Here is a 24,236-nt window from a genome sequence, read left to right on the forward strand (position 1 = left end):
TTCCATATCCTGCCAGTGCCTCTTACTGGCCAAATCCAACTGGAAGCCAAAGGATACGTTCCCAAAAGTATGTTTTCCAAGGCACTAAGCAGACAGGTGAAGGGTGGTGAGTGGGTCTGGAAGAGTATCAGAAAATAGCTGGCACATGATTTTATAGATTAGTAAACAGAGATACGGTTTAAGTGACTTGCCCAAGGTCAGAAAGCAAGTAAGAGGTAGACCAAAATTCAAACCCACATAGTATGACTCTGAGTCCACGCTCTTAACCACTAAGATATGCTTCTTATAACTTGTTAAGAAGATTACTAGTTATCAAGCATCTCTTTCTCCCTGCACCCGACCCAATCATTCTTCTGGTAACAGACTCCACTTACCCCCACCCAAATTCTCCAGCCTTCTTAAAGCTAGGTATGGCCATCTGACTGACTTGAGTTCAGGCCAAAGGAATATACGAGAAATTATGTGCACAGTTTTCAGGTTGTGCTCTCTACTTTTCTTCTCTCTTTCCTATGGACTAGAATATGGCTGTGACATTGGGATCTGAAGCAGTTACATTAGACCACTGTGTGGAAGCCGTATTTGAGGAAATCAGAGCATCACAAAGCCACCAATAACCAGTACTGGACATGCTTATGATCTAAGTCAGAGAGAAATTAACTTATATCTTTTTTAAGTCCCTGTCGTTTTGGCCTCTGTTATAGCAGCCAAACTGGTATTATTACAAAGACCAATCTCCTACATGGCCAGAATGAGGTTCAGTCATTGTGGTTTGAGCAATAAAAGAAATATGACTTGTAAGATTGCCAGTCATCACCAATGTATGTGTTCTCCTCTTCTTCCTGGCACATCGCTAGACTATATTTCCCAGCCTCCTTCCATCTGGCTGAGGCTATGTGACTAGTTCTCACCTTTGGAATATGAGGGTAAGTGAGTATGTTACCTTCAGGCTGAGACAACCAAGAGTGAGCATACCTTTTCCTGGCTCACTTTATCCACCTTTCTGCCACATAGATGCAAAGCATCCAGTGAAGGAAGATTCTAGATCCTGATGCTCTAGAAGACAGTGGAGCCAGAGGATAGAAGAAGCTTGGTTCCCTCAGTTACCACATGGAGCAGAGCCCTCTGACAACCGAGCACTAAGCTATAACACAAGCAAGACACACTGCCTTTATCTTGTTAAGTCACTGATGTTTGCATTTGTTTGTTATAGCAGTTAGCCTCTCCTGATGGATTTTATATTTACAAGCAGATGCACTCTGACAGACACAAATACTATTATCCAGTGTGACGTCTCATCTCATATTTCAGGAGGGCAAGGGGATGAGCTGGCAAACACTTAAGTTATTATTTTAAAGATGTTACACAAATGTGATCATTTATTTAAATAAAACCAATATGTCCTGTTTGAATGAGGAAGGCAAGAAAAGCACAAGAAAACCCTTTCTCGTGGTATACTGGCCTGCAAGAGTTAGCTCTGGTGAACCCCAAGAATCCTATGCTCATGAGCGCTCCTTTCCAGCCCTCAGAGGAAACGTCACAGGGTCTGAGCACAGAGAGTAGCAACTAAACGCACTGAAGCATGCCAGCGGTCAAGCGACCCCCAAAGGGCAACAAACTAGGAAAACTTAAGGAAACAAGGGACCTGCCTGGTTTTGGATGGTGAGAGTGGACATTTCCCCCATTCTTTCTAATATCCACATTTTCTAAAATAAGCACGTACTTGTCTTATCCTAAAAAAGGGTTTTAAAACTTCAATTTTTAAGGAAGATTAAAAAATACACTGGGTAATCCCAAAGAATGAACAAAGAAGACGAATATCGCTCACAGGTCAAAGGATTCAGTCCCCGAGGCACTGTCACGACAAGCAGAGAGGCCAATCTTAGAGATATATAACTATGACAAGACAGCATCCTGGGGTGACTCCCTCCCTCACTCACTTCTACAACAAGCATTTATGGAAGATTTACGTGCACAGCGCACTGTGCTGACTGTTGGATTGACCAAGAAGAATGAGAGGGCCAAATCTAAGGCAGTTGCTCACAACGCTGGCTACCCATTGGAATCACGTGAGATGTGAGTTAAAACACACACACACACACACACACACACACACACACCACCACCAACAACAACAACAAAACACTGATGCTTGGGACCACACTCCAAGGATTCTGATGTAGTTGGTCAGGATTAGGAACTGGTACCAGGACTTTTCACAGTTCTTCTGATTTTAGTGTGCAGGGTGAAGAACCATTAGCAGGACGTGACCCATGGGCTTAGCACTGAAGGAGGGGTAAGAGCCAGGCGCAGGAGGAAGTGAGAAAGGGGAGGAAGGGTCTGCAGATAAAGGGAACAGAGCTGAATTTAGAGGATTGCTTCACAGTTCAACATACGTAGGAGGTGATAGTGGATGGGGATAAGACAGATCATGGAGGTTCTCCTATGCCAAACCAAATATCTATCCTCTGGGTAGCAGGGAGTTGTTAAAGACTATTAGACAGGGGCAGACATGGTCACATCTGGGTTTATCCCAACTCTGCATGCATTCTCTCTTACCTCCTCAGACGGCCCTCACATCTAACTGTGGATGGGACTACAGAAAGGCTATGGAGAGGTGTGGGCTTTGCCTCCTCAGAAAATGGTACTACTACAGAAGAGACAGTACCTTTCTGAACTCTCCGTCATGGGCAGCCTTCAATGAAGCATTCATCCAAAGGCACACTCCTTTTTCTATTGCTTTTTCAAACCCTCCCCTTTTTTGCAACGTAATTTCATTACATGATCTTGCTGCAACACTAAGAATAAATTCCCTAAGGAGCCAGTTATTGTTCATCTGGAGACTGATATGAAAATCTGGAGGTGAAACAAACGACCGATCATACCACAAAAAAGCAATGGGATTGTCACCAAAGACCTCAGATGAAAAACCATTCCATATGCTGCTCCAGGGATAAATCACTAAATAATTCAATTGACCGGATAATCATGCCCGAGCATCTGTTTCTGGAGACTAGATATATTGCAAAGAAATTTGTAGAAATAAAGATGGCTTTGGTTACTAGGTAGGACAATTGATAAGAGCTATTCCATCCTTCATGCATAGGAAATAAATGTCTTTTAAATAAATAATAATAATAATACAATAACAACAACAAGCACTTCCTGAATACTTGCACATACAACACATGCTGCTAAGACTGTACATGTCACATTGCAACATCTATGCAAGGTCTCCAAATGGGTTGATGAGACTCAGAGTACTTTAGTCACCTGCCCAAGGTCACAAGTAAGTGCAGTAATAGAATTCAAACTAAGTTTTTATGACTTACCTCTATCCTTATATTCTAGCTAGAGGAGTGAATCTGTGCTCATCTATGCTCCGGAAAGGATGACTGCTTGACAAGCTCATTCACTGCTATAAGAGGCATTTTTCCTGCTGTGTCTAAGAAAAGCACCAAAACTATCATGATTCTTTCCAAGGGAGAAATGCCAGTTCCCTCTTTGACCTGAATAGCATGGAATCAATGCAGTATCATCCAGTTAGCTGCTCTGTCTGAGAGAATAACCCTTTGGAGACATCGTGTAACCAGCAGCATGGCACTTGAATATAAATAATAAATACCCAATAGCTATGGATCTCCTTTGGTTTCGGGCCCCTCACAGCATCTCAGGAGGCTAGAACTGGACAACACCTCAGAGGTCACCTGGCACAATCCAGCTTCTTGAAGATGAGAAGACAGGCTAGTTAACATCTACTAAGGAAGTGAGGGCTGGACCCCTGGTCTCAGACTCTCAGACTTGTATTTTATATTCCCTATCACCTTGGAAGCCTAGAGACCCATGGTTCCTATAACAGTTTCATCTTCTCATGAGAAACTGGGCTTTTCACCCAGAGGAGCTGAAGAGAACAAGGGGTCCCCCTATTTATCCGTGCCTCAGCTGGGCAGTCCTGTCTGTTAGTCCCAGAGAGAGATGGGAATGGAAGAGGGTCAAAAACCTGGGCCCTTCTGGTGCGTAAATCATTCTGTAAATGCAAATGTTTTAGTAGTTAGACGGTTTCTCAGAGCAAGGAATCCTCATCCTGCCACTGCTTATGCTTATCTGTAATTTACGAGGACCAAACAGCTTCTGTCACACTGAGGAGTGCCAATGCTGGTGTCGTTTGTATACAATTATACACCCATGGAGCAGATCACCAAGAATTTGCCCTCTTAACAAATCACTTCATGCAAAACTATGGGTTAGATGTCACTTCCATTTCATAAAAGGATTCACCATAGCATGCCTTTAAAGGCTAGTTTTGCTCATGCATTTATGATTCCATTTACAGAGATGGGAATGCCTCACAACTTGCCAGAAACACATCTTCTGAATAAACAAGGTACTCTTCTTCCCCACTTTCGAATGCCACCCTTAATCCAGACCTATTTTGGGTGCTCTGGAAATGAATGAAAGTTGTTGCTGAGGTGGAATTTTACTTCAGGTGGTATGGGACTTGATGAAGACATACCTCCCAGGACGAGAGGCTGACCGGAAACAAAGCACCCAAGGCTGAGAAGGATACCGTGAATAAACATTTTTAAACAGCTGTCCTTCGTGGTAGGAAGGTAAGATTTTTAAGCTGATGATAAGAGAACAGCAAGGGCAGACTTGATAGCCCAGGCTGTCAGCAGCTAAACTAAATCAGAGAGTGAGAAAAAAGGGGGGAAAAAAGAGGAAGAAGAAAGAAATTAACCCAACCACAACCCACTAAGTGAGAAATACTTAAAGGGATCCTGACAATGCAAATTTCCTTCTCCTCACATAAGGAAGTCTGTCTTTGATAAGTGTCAGTGGTTCACGGACCACAAATCTCCACTTAGAAGCACAAGCATGGGAGGATGAAATGCCCTGTTCCCAGGATAAACAAGGAATAGAAACCAGGAAGGGATGCAGCTTCCAGGTCTTGGAGTTTAATTACTGGGACGCCGTTTTTTTGGTCCTTGACTTCATTAAATTCAGGTTAAGACTACCTATACGATGTCCTTTTCGTGCAAAGTACTTGGCACGGGAGAACCAGCCACCGCCGCATCCTCCAGGCAGGATGAGTCTCAGTGCTTACCGAGGCCCCAGGTTGGGAAGTTTGCTGGGCCGCGCTCCTCGGAGCAGTATCACTGACCTGGCCCGCCGACCTCGCTCCCCTCTCGCTGCACAACTGACACTTTCCCCGCCACTCCAGAGCACACGCTCCGAGAAAAGGCCAGTCAGTTTTCGCGTGGAAGGGAACGTACGGCCCGGGAAGTGACCTCTGGCTCTTTCCCTCCGCCCCTCCGGCTGATTTCGTCTGGGCACCCCCCAAAACTCGCGGTTTCCGTGAGGAATTCGAGAAGATAGGCGAAGGGGCAGACTTACCTAACTCCTCCGGGTTATAGGGCGCGGGAGAGGCTTCCACAAACTCACTGTCTGGAGAAAGAAGAAAAACAGAAAAAAAAAAAATAGAATCGCAACCATTCAGGGCGAATCGATTAAGCGTCAATGACCGCGCAGGTCCCTAAGAAAAGCGCGGGTTTCTCTCTCCCAGCCATCAGCATCTGTGAACCCGGGGCCACAGGGCGTTCGGGGCGCCAGACCCACAGAGGATAAAGAATGGTCCAAGAAACCCCAGGGGCAATTCGGCCCAGGGACCGTGCGTCTTTCGGGCGCGGGCAGGTGCGCGCTAACTTTCCCCAGGTGCGACCTTGCGGCTCCCCGGGCCAGCGCGGCGGGCTGCGACCTCATCCTGTGCCCTCAGCCCTCGGGGCGCATCGCTGCGTCCGCCGGCCCTGGCGCCGACGCCCAGCGCTGAGAAGTCCCAAAGTTTCCCGGCGGGTCCAGGAGGCATCAGGGGGTGCGCGGCGGCGGCGGCGGAGGCCAGTTCCCCGCGCTTCCCCGGCCCGGCGCCCCGCGCTCATCCCCCGCCGCCAGTTGCTAGGCGACCGCGGCCGTCACGCTCGGCAGAGGCTCGCGCGCTGCCTCCCAACTCCCGGTTGGAGGGTGTCCTCTCCCACCCCCATTTATTAAAAATCAGAGCATAACCAGTTACAAAACGATTCCTGCTTTTTTTGTATTACGTCTGTCCTACTCGGATGCTGGGGAGATCATTTGTTCTGTGTTTCTCATGGGGAGATGAAGGATTTTTAGAGCTTTAATGCAGAGAGCAGGGGAGGACGATCCTCAAATGCCCTCAGCCCCCTCCTTCTTTATGAACCTGAATTCTAACTTCAGTCCAAACAATATTTCTTTCCCTTAAGACACGGCCTGGTTCAAGCAGGGAAAGGAATGTCTCCATTTCACAGGCAAGGAAACTGAGCCTCAGAAACTAAGTAACTTATGGATGACTGCTCAGCCCTATGAGGGGGGGTGTCTGTCTGTGTGAGGAGAGCAGAGCTCTGCTCCTTCTACTATGTCAAGAGTTAAGCAGTTTCAAACATATAATGTAGAAAGAGAGGCTATGGTCTGAGAGTCGGAGTTGTCGGTCCTAAGTCATTCATGTCCGATGTGGGACTCTCTCTGGGGCAGTGGCCTGAAAAACTTGGGCCGTTGCATTACGCATTTCCCCCCAGGACTGACTGACTGCCCTGCCTGGGAGGGCCCTGGGCTTTTGGGATGTGCTCCAGAGACAGAAACCACACTAATGCCAGGAAGAGGTAAAAGGAATGTAGGAGCAAACATGGAAAATGGTTGTCCCTTCTCTATCCTTGTCCTGGAAGACCGACAGTTGGAGTCAACAGTCTGGGCAACCTCTTGGGGGCCATCTATAGTCTCAAAGTGATCAAATCACCAGCTGCTGCAGCCTGAGGGCCCCCAGATCTGTGCCAAAGTGCTGTAATTCTGTAAACACTCAGCCATCTCTGGGTTTACAAATTACCTTGGAGGACAGAAAGAAGCCACTCTAGACAGCATAGCTCATGGTGAAGCAGGGTGGGGCTGTCCTGCCCCACTGAAGCAACCACTTTTGAGCTGCCTACCCTACCTACCTCTGCCCTCCCCTCCCCCCCACCCTCCAGCTCCTAAATTCAAGAAGCGAATGTGCTTGGGTGAATGTTTGCATCACACCACCCCTCCCACCTCGTAGAACCCTCCCATTTGTCTTCAGGAATTCATGACCATCACCAGCAAAATCCCCATTATCCTCAGCCTCTTGTCTGAATGTTTCTTTCAATTTCTTACTCTGATCAAACCCGGGCTCTCCTTGTCTACAGATCCTTGGTTATTCTACTCATTCCTTGAAGATATTGTATCTGGCTCACTGTCACTTTCCCCAATACCATTCCCATGACAATTCTTATTTCTGAATCTACTTAATGGACTCTTCTCATACTGTAGTCTCTCAGCTCTTCAGTATCCTTTCCCATCCTTGACCTCTAGCTACCTCAGCTCTCTGCTCTCATAGTGACACCATCCAAAATCTCAATGTCAAGCATTCCACTCTCCAATCACTGCCTCCTAACTTTCCAGCTTATTCTCTCTATTACCTTAATTCAATGTCCCTTTGACCCTAGCTGTTCCTATAATTTACTTATCCCATAACCTTTTCTCTGTTCCTTACTCTCCTTATGATCTTCCTTCCTCCTATATCCACCTTAGCTTCCAGCTTCATCATTATTATTTCTCTTTTATATATCTACTCGGATCTGTGCCCCTCTCTCTCCATGTTACATCCTTGGAAAAACCATACCCCTGATAAAATCGTTCTTCATGATTTCTCACGTTCTTCTCTCTCTGCCAGCACCCAGCTAAACACAATTGGAGAAGCACACCATCATGCGGCCTGGTCTTATTTTCAATTCATGACCACTAACCTTAACTGGAGCTTAGGACAGCGCAGCAATCGCTCTGTGTATGCCTGGTTTACTTACTCTCCTGCTCTTCTGTTACTGTGGATGGAACTATCTGTACTCCATCTGAGGTCAGCTCCTCCAATGTGGATCAAATCCTATGCCCTCTCAAGTGACTTTTCCCCCTTGCAACCTAAATTAATGTTTTCCTTCTCCTAGATCATTCTCATCAGTATATACCATGCTACTGTGTATCTGTCTTTAAAAGAAAATTCCTTTCTTGATTCTACCTCTCTCCAGCTACCATTCTCAATTCCCAGCTGCCCTTTACAACAAAATTCATTAAAAGAATTGTCTATACTCATTGTGTCCACTTGTTCCTTTTGCTCTTAAAGGCTTCTAGCTCATCATTTACCCAAAATAGCTCTTGTCAAGGTCAAGGTTTGGCCTTGGCATTGTCAATTCCAATAGTCAGTTCTTGGTCCTGATAGCAGCTTTTGACCCACTGATCCCATGAGTGGATGGGCTCAGATGCACTTTCTGCAGGATCTGTCTCTTTCATTTCCCCATCATTCAGAGGCAACTAACTAGCCTTTGGACAGTCTACAGAGGGCTTTAGAGTCAGCCAGACCTTGATTCTAATACCGGCTCCACTATTAACTAGTAATTTAATTTCTGCCAGCCTCAATTTTATGTAAACATGGAGATAATAATCATACCTAACTCTTAAGATTATGATGAGAGTGCAATGAACTAAACCACTTAGAGCTCCTAGAAGAGAGGCTGTCACATTGAGAAGATCAAGTAAGTATTAGTTATTATTGGATGGTGCACTCCTTTCACAACTGGGAAAATTGGCTCTTTTTTTCTTTAATAACTTTGAGTTGCCAAAGGAGTCATTAACCATAGAGTATGCTTCAAGTTAAGGGCAATGTTACACTGTCCCTGACTTTCAGTCTGTGTTCTATGAGTTGGTCATATGGAGCTGGCACCAGATATCCCCCGTAGGAACAGCATTACAAATGTTCCACCTGGTGATTAGTTCTGCAGCCTGCCCAGCTCTTCTAACTCACTCACAGTGGACTCCCCTTCACTTTGTTCCCATACATAGGTGACAGGTAAGCCAGGAACTTTCCTTACAGCACTTTCATTATTTGAATTTCCTAATCAACTGAAGGTCAATGAGAAAATATTTTTCTGGTTTCAATACTTGCTGCTGAAAATTGTTTTAAATATATGATTCTAATTTTCTATCTTAGGAAGCCAAGCAGAGCAAACAGTAATATTTCCTGTTAATCATACAAGTATTTACGGAGGATTTCCCGTGCTTCCAAGATGATGCTAGGCGCTGCAGACACATAGGTAATCAGAACAGGTTGCTGCGCTCAAGGCGCTCACCTTCTAATAAGGAATTGCATGACAGAGGTCCTTACTGACCCTTAGGCAATGTCTAAAGTGCCCAGCCATATTTAACTTTAATAGCCCTCTTATAAAGAAATGGTTCTGTTGGAGGGAGACTCAGTTTAAAGGACAGTGCACAAGTGTATAGGCTGGACTCTCAGCTCTGTCTGTCATCAGAGGCACACTCAGGTATGTCACTAAGACTCTCAGAGCATCAAGTTCCTGACAATAATACCTATCTCATTGGATTGTCAGGAGAAGCAACACAGGTAAAGGATGAAACAGACCAAGTGCAGTACCTGGCACACAGCGCATGCTCAGTATATGTTCCTTTCTCTCCTACTTAGAGGGCTTGAGTCCCTCTTTTGACTGCCCTCGGAAAAGAGTGAGCCTCCTTCTGCCGTGGCCCCTGCAGACAGGAAAAGGAAGTCCCTCCTCCTATTTCTAGGGCAGTTTTTATTAGAGAGTGGGACATGTGGGGAGAAAGCAGCAAGGAAGAAATATTTCTGGGGCTCAGGGTGAAATATTCCTGGAGCTCAGGTTTTCCATAGAAACAGATAACACGGGGGGGGGGGGGGCGGGGGGGGGAGAAGGGGAGGGCTAATGTCTAATGTCCACTTTTACTATTGCCCTGCTACATCATGAGTTGAACAGGTTTGGGGAAGCTAGCCTGAGAACCCAACCCCTAGCTTATATATATATATATATATATATATATATATATATATATTACTATGTGTAATTATATCTATTATATTGTAATCTAATATAGAATTCTAAATTAATTTTTATTATATAAGCAAATAATATATATTCAAAGTAAAGGAAAAAACAGAAAATTCTCTTTCCCATCCTATCCCCGTCTCCATCTCCAAACTGAAACCTCATGCACAGCTTCATGTGGTCGTGGCAGAGTTTTCTTTAGGCATATTCAAATGTGTTTATGAATTGGTTAAACAAGTTGGACATCCTATTACAGATTCCAAATTAAAGGCAATACATTACTAAATGAAAAGTTGGTCCAACTTTAGTCATAAGCTGGGATGTGACTATTTTCTGTTCAGTAGGGCAAAAATGTACAAAAAGCCATAGGGGGAAAAAGTCTTATCAGCTATTAGAAAATGGTAAAATTTGGAACAAAATTTAGGCATTTCAAGGGTTATGCTTCAGTTATCTGGAAAACTCAATCAGGACCTCCGTTCCTCGGTAATTGAAGTACGGTCACATAGCAATATTGGGTATAACTCTAGGATCAAAGGCATTCTGCTCCATTTCTAGAACTGAGAACACACTCCAAATACTTTCTGGGGAGGCTGGAAGAGGCATTCTTAGTACAAGCCCCATCACTGATATTCTGCTTAATGTGAAGGGACTGCTGTGGGCCAGTGCAGGAGTCCAGGCATGCCTTCAGCCCCTAGCCGGCCTCTACTGCAAAGGCTGCAGGCTCTGCTTGGAAGAAAGGCCACACAGAGGGCCCCTGCTTTGGGCCCCAGCCAGCCTTTATGGACTCCAGAGTCCCCAGGGGATACACAGCTCCTTAGTCAGTAGAAAAGAGAAGGAGATGAGTCCTTTTCTTGGCTTCTTCCTCCAAGGAATGGGAGAGGGGCTCAAAGCCACATAGGGAGAAGTTTTTCATTTTGTTTTTTCAGCTAAGTTATGTTATCAATTCCCTTTATAAAAAAGAGTTACACAGACACCATAATAACAAGTTAGAATGGTAGCCAGAGGCCACTAGGATCTGTGTACAATCTTCCTAACCCCAACCCCTGGGAGGTCACCAATTTCAAGCATGAAAAACAGAAAGAAGCGTCCTGAGCCTTCCCTCTGCCTTCCTCTCCTTCCTGGCATTGCTCTTGGTTCAGCTTCGCTGCAGGTAGCCTCCTGTCTACTGGAGGCCCTCTGCTAGTTAATAGCAGAGCAAGTGGAGAAGCAGTGCTTGCCCCTCCTCCCCTCCTCTCCCTGGGGAGCATAGGAAGGGCTGATATAGGAGGAAGGAGTGGGGCCATGGCTGCCTGAGCACAGCATGGCTCTTTTCTATTACCTTGTCTCTTATCTGCCTCCTCTTAGGACAAGCCAGCAGAGGACATCAAGGACAAATGCATGTCCATCCATATGGTTTTATCAAAAAGGAAATTGTACTTAATTGGTCACATTAGTTCCAGGGCTAAATTGGCCAAAAGAACATTTCTGCTCCTCTTAGGGTTTAATATTCTTTTATTTTAGCACAACCCTACATTTTCACAATCCTTGTTGAAAGGGAGAAACAAAACAACATAGCGGCTTGATTTCCCTTAAATAAAAAAATCAAGCCACAGATAACTGCTTTAAGTTTTTTTACAACTTCCAGAAGAAAGAAATGGGCTCTATAGGAAGAAAAGTTAACCATATCACCTAAAAAAAAATAATTTTCTTTAGCAGAAACAATACAGGCCAAGAGATGATATGATATTAAGTTTGACAGGAAGCCAAGGATTAATTTGGGTAAAAATGCTGACTGTGTTCTCTGAAAAATTCAAATGCCAATGCAGTACATGCTATTAACAATAGCGAGGTGTTTTATAAACAAATTGGATCCATCCAGCCCCCTAGAATTCCTGTTCCCATCTATGGACTAGAGATGAAGATTTAAAAGACTCTTCACTCAACATCATATCAAAGGAAATAAACTCTGGCTGAGCCAGGAAGCTACTGGAAGGTGTATGTGGATATGAGTCAGAATAAAGAACCGTTTCCAAAAATACACACAGAAAAAGGGCCCTGCAGAGGAAAATCATACACTTCCAACTCACACTTGGCTGGATCTGCTGGGTGAAATCAGACAAAATACCCTGTGTTAGGATTAAGTGCAAAAACATTAGCTGCAATTGAAATCTATGACTGAACTATTAAAAAAAGAAATCCATAGGATGAAATGTGAGTTTCTGCTGAGTTGCAGAGACTACCCTGATCTCAAATTTTCCACCCCAGTTTCCTGGACAGAGGCCTGAAAGGGAATCGCTTCTTTGGGGGACTGCAAATAGTCTTCTTGGCTGCATAGGGGCCTCTCTTCTTTCATAGTAAAATGGTTTTTCCGAGAAGCTAAGGCCTTAACAGTCAGCATAGTGCATATAGATGCTGGAAGGAGAAGCAGACGCCTGCGTTCCAGCCTGAGTTCTGCCACTAATCTTTGATATGTTTCCAAACCTGCCCGGACTGCGGTCTCCTCTGTAAAATGAAACGTGTTTAAAACAAAATGCCAATAGGAGATCATGGATAACAGATTCCATTGTATCAGTCCTTTTCACTATACCTTATGCAAAAGAACTAGACAAAAAGAATCAAGCTTCACAGGAAGGTGGATGCCAAAATGTTGCTTTTTTTTTTTTTTAAACTGACAGAGATTGAAATGGACAGAGCATAGCTCTGAGTTTGTTCTGAGGGGTATGAAAATCTGAGTTTGAACATGAGCTCTGCTGGCCTGTGCTGAATGAGCTTGGCTTAGTTCTTTTGCCATTCCAAGACTCAGTTTCCTCATCTGCAAAATGCAGATAATAATAACTGCTTGACAAGATTTCGATGAAGATTTGAATAAAATGAAATAATGTCCATGGCAGTGCTTGGCACACAGACTGCTCTCAGAAAAAGGTCCTTCCTTCCTTCCTGATGTTTTAAAACTCCCCCTGACCTTGAGAGTCACCAGAAAGGAAATCTGTTCCTTCCTGTTTTTATACCCTTACTCTGAACAGCACCGCTGACTTTCTAGACGCACCTGGCCCGACCGCCAGGTTGTTTCCCAGACTTCCCTCCTCTCCCCTAATGAGGAGCTTAAGCAGGTTCAGTCCCCTGGGAAGAGTGGATGACAGCAGGATTCCCAAACAGCTGAGTGAGCACATCCGTAACAGAAAGAAGTGTTTTGTGGATTCACTGAGAAGGGCTGCGGAGGCCTCCCTTTCAGCACCAATACCCACCCATACGATGCGGCAGCTGGTGAATCGAAGGAGCAGCCACATCAGCTTGCAAAGTGACAATCAGAAATGGGGCTCTGGCCCAACGCGGGCCAGTTTTGTGTGTCAGGCACTGCCTACAATTTTACTTGAAAAATGTTTTCCAGACCTTAAAAATACGTTTGCAAAACCACTGGCCCAGGCCCTTGAGGGTATTTTTGGGAGTGTAGGAAGCAGGAGTGGCAGAGGGACTTTCCTCCAGAAACTCCATATCACCCCCAGATCTCCTGGGTTCTCCCCAGGCAGCTTCCTGGAGGCTGTCCCACACTCACAGCAGCCTGAGATGCTCTGAGGACAACACAAAGGCAGATGTTGCAGGGATCTGGCCCTGCCTCAAGGCCTGTGACTCACCAGGATGACTGAGCCTCCCTGGCAGATATCACAGTTCTCGGAGGACTCCATGAAGCCAAGAACAAAACCCCGGGGTCTGGACACTTCCAGGACTTTCCCTGGGACTTCACTAGAAATGTCAACCCCATCAGCCCACATTGGGCCTCAGAGATGGTACAGCTGGTACCAGCCAGTGGTGGGAGAGGTGGGACACGGGTGTGGGGTGTGAAGGAAAGCAGGTGGGTCATGGCTTTGGCATTAGCTAAAGCCGTAGGAGGGTCTTGGATGATAATCCACACATTGCGACAGCACTGTTTATTTTCCAACCCTGCTCAGATCTAGTTCTGTTTTCTACTATGACAATGAAATAACCAGCAATTAGAATCTGTAACTGGACCACCAGAGCCTTAAACTGATAAGGCAGACTAGGGAGTTTTGGAGGATGAATTGAGGGGCAACAGCCTACGGTAGCTTGGGGTTAGGCAGACCTAGGTTCAAATTTCCACTCGGCCATTTACCAGTTGAATGACCTTGCACAAGTTTTTCAGCCTCTTCAGGCTCAATTTCTTCGCAAAATGAGATTAAGCTTGTTATAAGAATGAATTGAGACAATCTATATCTATACAAAAAAGGCTTAGCATAATGTCTAGTATAATGTATCTACCTAATAAATGGTTACAAATATTTTTTTGTAATTCATCCAATTCTGACTTAGGTCTGGCACAGCAGGGCTTCTACTTCATTTCTGAGGGCTGGTTTCTTCATTTCACTCAAGATTTCACCAGGTTCCCATTTGGGCACACTGCCACATCCTCTTAGGACTGGAGCCCTTTCCCTGAACCCCGGCCCAGACCTCTGAGAACCATCCTAATACCAGCTGCCCACAGGATTTTCAAATTTCAGCCATATTGACTCCTTGTGTTAGTGTTTCACCCACATATGGCAACACTACCCACTCTTTCTTTGACACCTCAATCATCACAGACTGATTGTCTCAACTGGGGCCAGATATCATGGTATCTGTTGCCTACCAGACCTAAGCTCCTCTATCAGCCCCACGAGCTCATCACTTACCCAAGAGCAGTGTCCTCCCATTAGGCAGATCTAGACACAGGTCTGTGTCCCCTTCCTACTAGCCAGCCATGCCCCCAAAGATTGTGGAGACATGACAGTGAACTCATGAAGGGATGTGGTAGTGCTTGGAACTGGTCACAATAAGCAGTTTCTAGCCACCCCTTTGTCACACTGATCACTAAGGCTTCTTTCAGTTCTAGAATTCTATGATGGATGATTCTATCGCCTAGGTTATGGTGCCAAAAGCAGTCGTGTGACCACTGGGGTTGCCACAGCCCAAAAATGTACTCAGTGAAATCAGAGCGATGCAGAAGATGTGGTCCTTCCCCTGATTCATTCATTCATTCATCCACTCATTCATTCATCAAGTCACCCAGCCATTAAATATACATCAAGTATTTGCCAGGCTATTTGTGTAAGGGATGCAACAGTGACTAAAACCAGACATCTGTCCCAAGACTCTCACAGGCCATCGAGGACATAGAGAATCACAGGACAGTGTGCTAAGTGCTGGGACATGGGAACCTGCAAGTTCTGTGGCAGCACTGAGAAGGGACCTCGCATTCAGACCAGGATAGGTGTGTGTCAGGATTATAGTTTTTACATTTATGCTCCACTCTAGGACAGTCACAATATCCCCACTATTTAATGCTGAGTTGCATTAATCAGATGCTAGGACAAAGAAAAAGAAGGGAAGGTGAGCTGACCTACTCTGTTTATATTGATTGCATTATCCTCAACTTTAATCCTCGCAGGGCTGTGGAGAGGAAAGGAGAGGAGAGGAAAGGAGAGGGGAGGGGAGGGGACCAGATAAACAGAAACACAGTACTTAACACAGGTTAGGTACTCAAAGATATGTGACTAACCTCCCCCCTGGCTAGAGTAAGGGCTAAGTAAATGACAGCTTACATTACTCATGGTCCTTATCACAACCCTACGAAGTAGGCATTCTTACTCTCCTTTAGAGCTGAAGACACAATAGATTTTCTCAAGGCCACATAACTTGAAAATAGGATACTCAGGATCTGACCCCAGGTCTGCCTTATTCCAACGTCCATGCCCTCGCCTCTCTAACCGCCTGCTTTTGAAATGACAGACGGCACTGGGCATCTACTGAGTACAGCTGGGTTGACACAATGAGTGCAGGGATTGAAGAGTACCACGTGTATCAGGGACATCAAAAGCAGCCATACCCACTCTGGTGTTGGCATAATGATGAATTCCAGCATGAGACAACCAGGCTCCTTCTTCCAAAGGCCATTTTTCACTGAGGTCCATGCTTCCAGCAAGTCTCTTGTATGTGCAGCTCTCAGATCAAATGGAACCTCCTAAAATAAATACGAGCACAAACAATAGAGATGAATTACTATTGATGCTCTCCTGGGAAGGGGAGGCTACCTTGAAGGAAAGTAGTCAGTTTCTAGTTTATTATATTTCTTTAGTATGCAAATATTGTTGTCAAGATTCAGGCATGGCCTGTGTGTGAGAGATCTTCCAATGAGGCTGCTCAAGTACAGGAACCATGGTTTCCCTCTCCGTCAATTAACAAATGTTTATGGGGAACTATCACATGCTAGGCTTTGAGCAAAGAACTTACTGTGTTTAGTTCTGCATGTTTTGTAGACTCCTAGAATTTCAGGGTAGGATACAGTGGGATCTCAATTTCTTAAAAATAAATAGGTATATACACTATACATGCCCGAAAAAGAGACTGGAAAAACGTTGAATTAAAAAGTTTGAAGTAGCTACCATTGTATTGGAAATATGAGTGCTTTTAATTTTCTTTGTAATTTCCTGCATTTTCCACAATACACATACATTCCTTTTATAGTCTGAAAAAAGTATATAATAAATATTATTTTAAACGAAACTTCCAGGGCCAATAAGGACCATGGAAACTAATTTTCATTTCCTCTTGAAAACTGTGATAAAAGGTCATGTGTCCCAAGGGCCTTTGGCTCTCCTAAAAAAGTCAACTCACTGGCTATCCCCAAGTCCAGCCTGGAGAATGTCTATCTATAAACTGTATCTGGGAAGATTACAACTCATGGTTAAACTTCTGCCCATATTACAAGCAGGTCTTCCTAACGCTCTGCGTGTAGCAGGTTCTTAAATGTGGCTGAATAATTGAACATGACTGATGGACCTAATCTGCAAACACAGCAAGTGGAACATCTACATGGCAGAAATCCTGTCTGCCTAATTAGGATGGGCAGCCATTATCATTTGTTGTAATCAGAGCACCTGGCTGGATTTGGTCTCCAGAATGCTGTTCAAAGTTGCCTCGCAGGCTCCTGCACAGCCTGCCCGACTGCAGACATGGCAAACTGACTTTTTGGCTGTCTGCCTAGAGAAGTCTCGTACTCTTGGGAGTTGTAACAAACAATCAAAAATCTCTAGTAAAATACCAGGAGGTAAAAAGATTGTACTGCACTCTATCACATACTGGCTCACCGGGGATTTGTGTTCAATCCAAGTACCCCAAAGTTTTAGAAGAACCCTACATCAGAATGGACATAGCACAATGCCAAAGTGAAAACACTGGATTTATCAAGAAATCCAGATTTGAGCGCTGACTCTGGCACTATCCAGGTCACTTCAGGCAAACCACTTTACTCTCTCTGGGCTTAATTTCCTCAATTTTAGATGAAGGAATTGGGACTAGATGTTGTCAAAGGCCTGTTCGGTCTTTCACGACTTGCAGCCTATAATAATATGCTTTTACACACAAAGGCAACCCCTCCACCCACATCAGTGAGCTGAAAAATCTGCAATATTTATCTATTAGCAAACTGAGACATCAGCCTCAGTATGTGAGAGGTGGCTGATTGAGGCTAGAGGCAGAGCTTCATTAGAACAAAACATGCTCTTGGTGCAAAAGTAAAAGCATTTCTGGAATCGAAATCCAATCTTGGGACATGATAACATTGGTATCATCATTTAATTAAATATTTAACATCTTGTGTCTTCATCAATTATGAAATAACATTAACAATTACACTCCATCCTTAAAGAGCAACATTTATTTACAATAGATAGGTCATTCAAAATCATTCAATGAATCCTATAGTATCCTTGAGAAGTGAGTGAGAGATTCTTATAGCTTTGTTTGACAAAAATAGAGCTTTACTGATTAATTAGAGAGTAATTTTTAAAGTAAATTCCCCATGTTGGCCCAGTGGCTTAGGCCCCACTGGCTCCCAGGAAACAGATTTGCAAGATGTTATCTTCTGGATGTGTAAGGTTAGGCTCTCACATCCATGCATTTTATTTTATTAATCTGAACGACATAGGTTCATGTTGAGTGTTTTATTAACTTCAACCTGCAAACCCTGCTAGTTTTTCTGACTCTTGAATTTCACACCTCAGCTTGGAAAGGACAAGCACGAAATGTGAGATGAAATTGCATGAGACACAAGCATATCAAGGAAGACTTTGATCAATCACATCTGTTACTGAAACTCTGACACCATCACTTTAGTCACAGGAAGCCCAGAGTTGTTCATGAAACTCTGGAGCCTAGAAAATATTTTCTGGCCATATCAAACAACTTATCCAGAATTTCCTATAATGTGTTTGACTTTTATCCAAGTCAAAATTCTATCAAAGTCCAAGTCCATGAAGAAGAAACTAAAGAGAGAGAAAAAAATTAATGCAACTATGGGAATAGGAAGTGAGAAATAGTTTTTCTAAAGCCATACATGGTAGCTCGAACAATAACATGTATGATGGGGGGGGGTTGGCAGGAGTGGGAAAGCCTGTTGAAAACTTAACTCATGGTCCTTATCACAACCCTACGAAGTAGGCATTCTTACTCTCCTTTAGAGCTGAAGACACAATAGATTTTCTCAAGGCCACATAACTTGAAAATAGGATACTCAGGATCTGACCCCAGGTCTGCCTTATTCCAACGTCCATGCCCTCGCCTCTCTAACCGCCTGCTTTTGAAATGACAGACGGCACTGAGCATCTACTGAGTACAGCTGGGTTGACACAATGAGTGCAGGGATTGAAGAGTACCACGTGTATCAGGGACATCAAAAGCAGCCATACCCACTCTGGTGTTGGCATAATGATGAATTCCAGCATGAGACAACCAGGCTCCTTCTTCCAAAGGCCATTTTTCACTGAGGTCCATGCTTCCAGCAAGTCTCTTGTATGTGCAGCTCTCAGATCAAATGGAACCTCCTAAAATAAATACGAGCACAAACAATAGAGATGAATTACTATTGATGCTCTCCTGGGAAGGGGAGGCTACCTTGAAGGAAAGTAGTCAGTTTCTAGTTTATTATATTTCTTTAGTATGCAAATATTGTTGTCAAGATTCAGGCATGGCCTGTGTGTGAGAGATCTTCCAATGAGGCTGCTCAAGTACAGGAACCATGGTTTCCCTCTCCGTCAATTAACAAATGTTTATGGGGAACTATCACATGCTAGGCTTTGAGCAAAGAACTTACTGTGTTTAGTTCTGCATGTTTTGTAGACTCCTAGAATTTCAGGGTAGGATACAGTGGGATCTCAATTTCTTTAAATAGGTATATACACTATACATGCCCGAAAAAGAGACTGGAAAAACGTTGAATTAAAAAGTTTGAAGTAGCTACCATTGTATTGGAAATATGAGTGCTTTTAATTTTCTTTGTAATTTCCTGCATTTTCCACAATACACATACATTCCTTTTATAGTCTGAAAAAAGTATATAATAAATATTATTTTAAACGAAACTTCCAGGGCCAATAAGGACCATGGAAACTAATTTTCATTTCCTCTTGAAAACTGTGATAAAAGGTCATGTGTCCCAAGGGCCTTTGGCTCTCCTAAAAAGGTCAACTCACTGGCTATCCCCAAGTCCAGCCTGGAGAATGTCTATCTATAAACTGTATCTGGGAAGATTACAACTCATGGTTAAACTTCTGCCCATATTACAAGCAGGTCTTCCTAACGCTCTGCGTGTAGCAGGTTCTTAAATGTGGCTGAATAATTGAACATGACTGATGGACCTAATCTGCAAACACAGCAAGTGGAACATCTACATGGCAGAAATCCTGTCTGCCTAATTAGGATGGGCAGCCATTATCATTTGTTGTAATCAGAGCACCTGGCTGGATTTGGTCTCCAGAATGCTGTTCAAAGTTGCCTCGCAGGCTCCTGCACAGCCTGCCCGACTGCAGACATGGCAAACTGACTTTTTGGCTGTCTGCCTAGAGAAGTCTCGTACTCTTGGGAGTTGTAACAAACAATCAAAAATCTCTAGTAAAATACCAGGAGGTAAAAAGATTGTACTGCACTCTATCACATACTGGCTCACCGGGGATTTGTGTTCAATCCAAGTACCCCAAAGTTTTAGAAGAACCCTACATCAGAATGGACATAGCACAATGCCAAAGTGAAAACACTGGATTTATCAAGAAATCCAGATTTGAACTCTGGCACTATCCAGGTCACTTCAGGCAAACCACTTTACTCTCTCTGGGCTTAATTTCCTCAATTTTAGATGAAGGAATTGGGACTAGATGTTGTCAAAGGCCTGTTCGGTCTTTCACGACTTGCAGCCTATAATAATATGCTTTTACACACAAAGGCAACCCCTCCACCCACATCAGTGAGCTGAAAAATCTGCAATATTTATCTATTAGCAAACTGAGACATCAGCCTCAGTATGTGAGAGGTGGCTGATTGAGGCTAGAGGCAGAGCTTCATTAGAACAAAACATGCTCGCAGAACTCATAGAAACGAAGAGTGGAAAAGTGGTTTCCAGGGGCTGGGGCATGGGAGAAATAGGGAGATTGGTAAAAGGGTACAAACTTACAATTGTAAGGTGAATAAGGTCTGAGGATCTAATGTATAATAGGATGACTACAGTTGATAATGCTGCATTGTGTAATTGAAATTTGTTTAAAATGTAGAATTTATAAGTTCTACTAGAAAAAAGATAAACATGTGAGGTGATGGACGTGCCAACTAGATGAGAGGAATCATTTCACAATGTACCCATACCTTATTTTGCCATCTATAGTGCGTTCCTGTGTATAATGCACACCCAAGTTTTTGGCCCAAACTTTCAGCAAAACAGAATTAATACTACCCATGTATAATGCACATCGTTATTTTTCCCTCACAAATTTGGACACAAAAGTGTGCATTATACATGGCAAAATATGGTATATATATATATATATATATATATATATATATATATATATATATACCATATATGTATATGGTATGTACATATATATGTATATGTATACATATATATACATATATATATATATATATATATCCACCATGTACACTCTAAATATCATACAACATTATTTGTCAAATATACATCAACAGCTGAAAAATAAAATAAATAGCAAAGAAAAGGTGGGGGAGAGAGGGAGAGAGAACTAAGCCACTCGCAGAGTTGGACACTGGGATCTATGGAATACTAGGATACTATGAATACATAATTCATATTTAATAAATATTGGTTGATTGAATGGATGAATAAGTGATAATAACCAGCTGGGTAAGGACCCTAGTCAGATATTAGATATCATAAAGCTCCCAAAGGAAACCTGTCTACCCTGAGAGAGTGGTGTGAGCCGAATGTTCCACTGGACTTCAGGAGGGTTAGCTCTATGACTACCTGATGACCGGAGCTCTCCTTAAACTGACACATCCGCCTCTCTTTTCAGAGCTGCCTCTAGAGCGAGCCATCTCCCCGGCCACCTGTGCCAGAAACTGGCCTTCCTTGATTGAGAGATTACATCTCACATCCAGTCAATCACCAAGCTTCATCCATTCTAACTTCCAAATGTCTCAAGAATGCATATACTGCTCTCTGTTGTCATTGCCTCAGTCTTAGTTCAGCCACTATCCTCTCTCACTGAGATACTGCAGTGACTTTAGTGGGGCTTTGGTCTCTCTTTCTTCCAAACCATGCTCCACGTTTTCTTGTAGTACTAATATTTTTAAAGTGCAAATCTGATCACGTCACTCCTTGATGAAAATACTCCAGTGCTTCATCAATCCCTGGAGAAAGTCTGGACCATTTAACAAGGCATATAAGGTCCAACAATAGCAAAGTATTTGCAATCCCTGAATAAGCGCCTCTGTTTGGTCTTTTGTATATTCAGCCGTGCCTTGAGCACCAGCAAGATTGTTCTTCCTGCCTCACAGTGCTAACTACAACTTCTCCTTTCACATCTCATCTTAGATTTGGCTACATGCTCCCTGCAGATTTCCGTGTGCTTACTCCATTACAGCATGTATCACACTGTACTGCGATTATGTGTTAATATGTCTCTAGAGTTTAGTTCATAATTTATATTCTCAAGAGCAGAGATCCTACTTATTTGTATCCCTAGCATTCATACAGTGCCTGTCACAAGGTAAGCACTCCGTATACATTTGTCGAAGAAACGCACACAGGAGTAAATGATGGTGTTTAGCACAAGCATATTTCAGGTTAGCCCGTCCCTTTGGGAAGTATTCTCTGTTGCAACCTCACCCATCCTCTCTGCTTCTTTGGAAATTTCTCCACCTACAAGCCACACCCAATCTGCCTCTGCTTCCTGGCCCCATTCTGACCTTCTCATCCAGTCTAACTTGCTGAGATTCTCCCACTTACACTCCCACTTCAGTTTGTATATCTGTTCCTCTGCCCAGCATGCGACTAGAACCCCCGTCCTCATACACCTGCATCCCTCTCCCAGCTTGGAATGAAGCTACGCAGGAGACACCTGCCCACCTAATGCAGCCGAGTCACACACCAGCACCTCCAGGCTCATTTCTGGCAGTGGGGCCTTGATCTAGGAATCTAAATTCAGAAGAACCCTGGCCATAATTTGATTCTGCCTTAACTGCCATGATATAACTCCAACTATAGAGAAGGAAGGAATGAACTAGAAGTGCCATGTTTGAGGAATCAGATGGCATATGCCATCATTCAGGTATTCAAGCAACGATGAGTTCTAAGGAATATGAATATTCTCACAGCAAGCAAGTCCATTCACTGAAAACTTCTACTATAAAGCAAGATATATATAACTATAGGGAGACATAGATATACAAAATGAATTCATTCATTCATTTGATACATAGTTACCTGCTGTCTCATATGCACTAGTCACTGTACTAATTGCTGGGTATAGAAAAGGATAATTATTGCCTTTCCTTGAAGGAGTTTTCAACCTTGTGGGGGAGACACATATCTGGATATATCATGACAGAACAATGCATTAAGTGCAAGAATCGACGCATGCACAAGGGAATCCAAGGATATGCAAATAATAGAATCGGGAAGTTGGAAGGGATCTTAGGTCCTTTAGTCCAACCCTTGATTCATACATGACTCCCCAGCATATGCCTACACAGCCTATACTTAAATACTACCAGCGAGAAAGAGCTCACTTTCTCCCCAGACAGCCCATTACATTTGTGAACACTTCTGTCAAGCAATTCATTTAAAATTCTCAACAAATTATTGATGTTCACCAACAACCCTCAGTGCTGCTAAACTGTTCCAGGGCCTCCTGCCCCTTGTTCGGTTCTTCAAAGGCTACTTGAAAGAGAGATATTATTCCAGGAATATCAAGATTCTACCCCACTTCTGATACTCTCCCAGACTTGCACATAAGGACCTTCTTCTGCAGTGAGTAAGGAATCAAAAAGAACATTCCATCTTGGTTACAAGAGTGTAAATCGATCTCATCACACCCAGGAAACAAACCAAACAACTAAATTGAAGCGCAAGAGGGAAGAGGTAACATGAAGGGATCTTCCTTCTCAACTGGGAATTTCTGGCTAGGATCGACGTTATGTAGGCTCTAGGTGTCTTTGTCCATTTGGGAGGCACCACAGACTGGGTGGCTTATAAACAACAGAAACTTATTTTCACAGTTCTTGAGGCTGGAAAGTCCAAGATTAGGGTGCCAGCATGGTCAGATGCTGGCCAGAACTCTGGGTTGAGATTGCTGGCTTCTCATTGCATCATTACATGGAAGGAGAGCTAGAAAGCGCTCTGGGGTCCCTTTGACTAGCATACTAATCTCATTCATGAGCACCCCTCCCCATGACATAATTACCTGCCAAAGGCCCCACTTCATAACACCATTGTATTGGGGTTAAGAATTCAACATATGAATTTTGAGGGAACACGAACATTCAGTCCACTGCACTAGGTCTTGCCTGATAATACCAGTCATCAGAAAAACCCAATTATCAGTGACCTTGTGGACCACAGAAGAAGAGAAGACAGTCTCCTCTTGGGCTGCCCCAAGGGTTTGGCTCTGATGAGTTTCAATTTCTAAACTTGGAAAGTTCATTTCCTTCCAGCTCCAAATAGTCCAAACACCTAACACATCACAATATACATCTGGGCTCTTAATATTCAAGTGATAAAATTCCATAGCACTTAAAACATCAAACTATTAAATTTGATTGAAAGAGAAGAGTAGAATGCTCTAAGTATCCACCATAAAAGAAGATGCCTCGTCACATAAACAGAAGGACATGCAATGCTAGAGGCAGAGTCTTCCTCTGACTGAAATGGCTGATGTTCAGAAAGTTGACATGATTATTCTGGGCTTCTTATTTTTTCAAAGAATTCCTAGCAGCTTTGTAACATTGGAAAATTTCAGGAACTTGAAAACCATTATTTCA

The 24,236-nt window shown here is 43.5% G+C and overlaps 1 protein-coding gene across 3 annotated transcripts in view; it reads right to left on the reverse strand.

The window, feature by feature from the left end:
* Positions 1–15,909, reverse strand: part of AMOTL1 (angiomotin like 1) — a 134,489-nt gene extending 118,580 nt beyond the window's left edge. The window contains exons 1-2 of one of the 3 annotated variants that reach the window (XM_019737546.2): positions 15,778–15,909; positions 5,392–5,442 (exon numbers count right to left, since the gene is read on the reverse strand). In XM_019737546.2, the coding sequence (XP_019593105.1) occupies positions 5,392–5,442; positions 15,778–15,862 (136 nt within the window). In that variant the 5' untranslated portion in view covers positions 15,863–15,909. The remainder of the gene's footprint in view (positions 1–5,391; positions 5,443–15,777) is intronic. The other 2 variants (XM_074335584.1, XM_074335585.1) reach the window with 2 other exon arrangements.
* Between the last annotated feature and the right edge of the window lie 8,327 nt (positions 15,910–24,236).

This window comes from Rhinolophus sinicus, linkage group LG06 (assembly GCF_036562045.2).
Source record: "Rhinolophus sinicus isolate RSC01 linkage group LG06, ASM3656204v1, whole genome shotgun sequence".
Classification (NCBI taxonomy): Eukaryota; Metazoa; Chordata; class Mammalia; order Chiroptera; family Rhinolophidae; genus Rhinolophus; species Rhinolophus sinicus.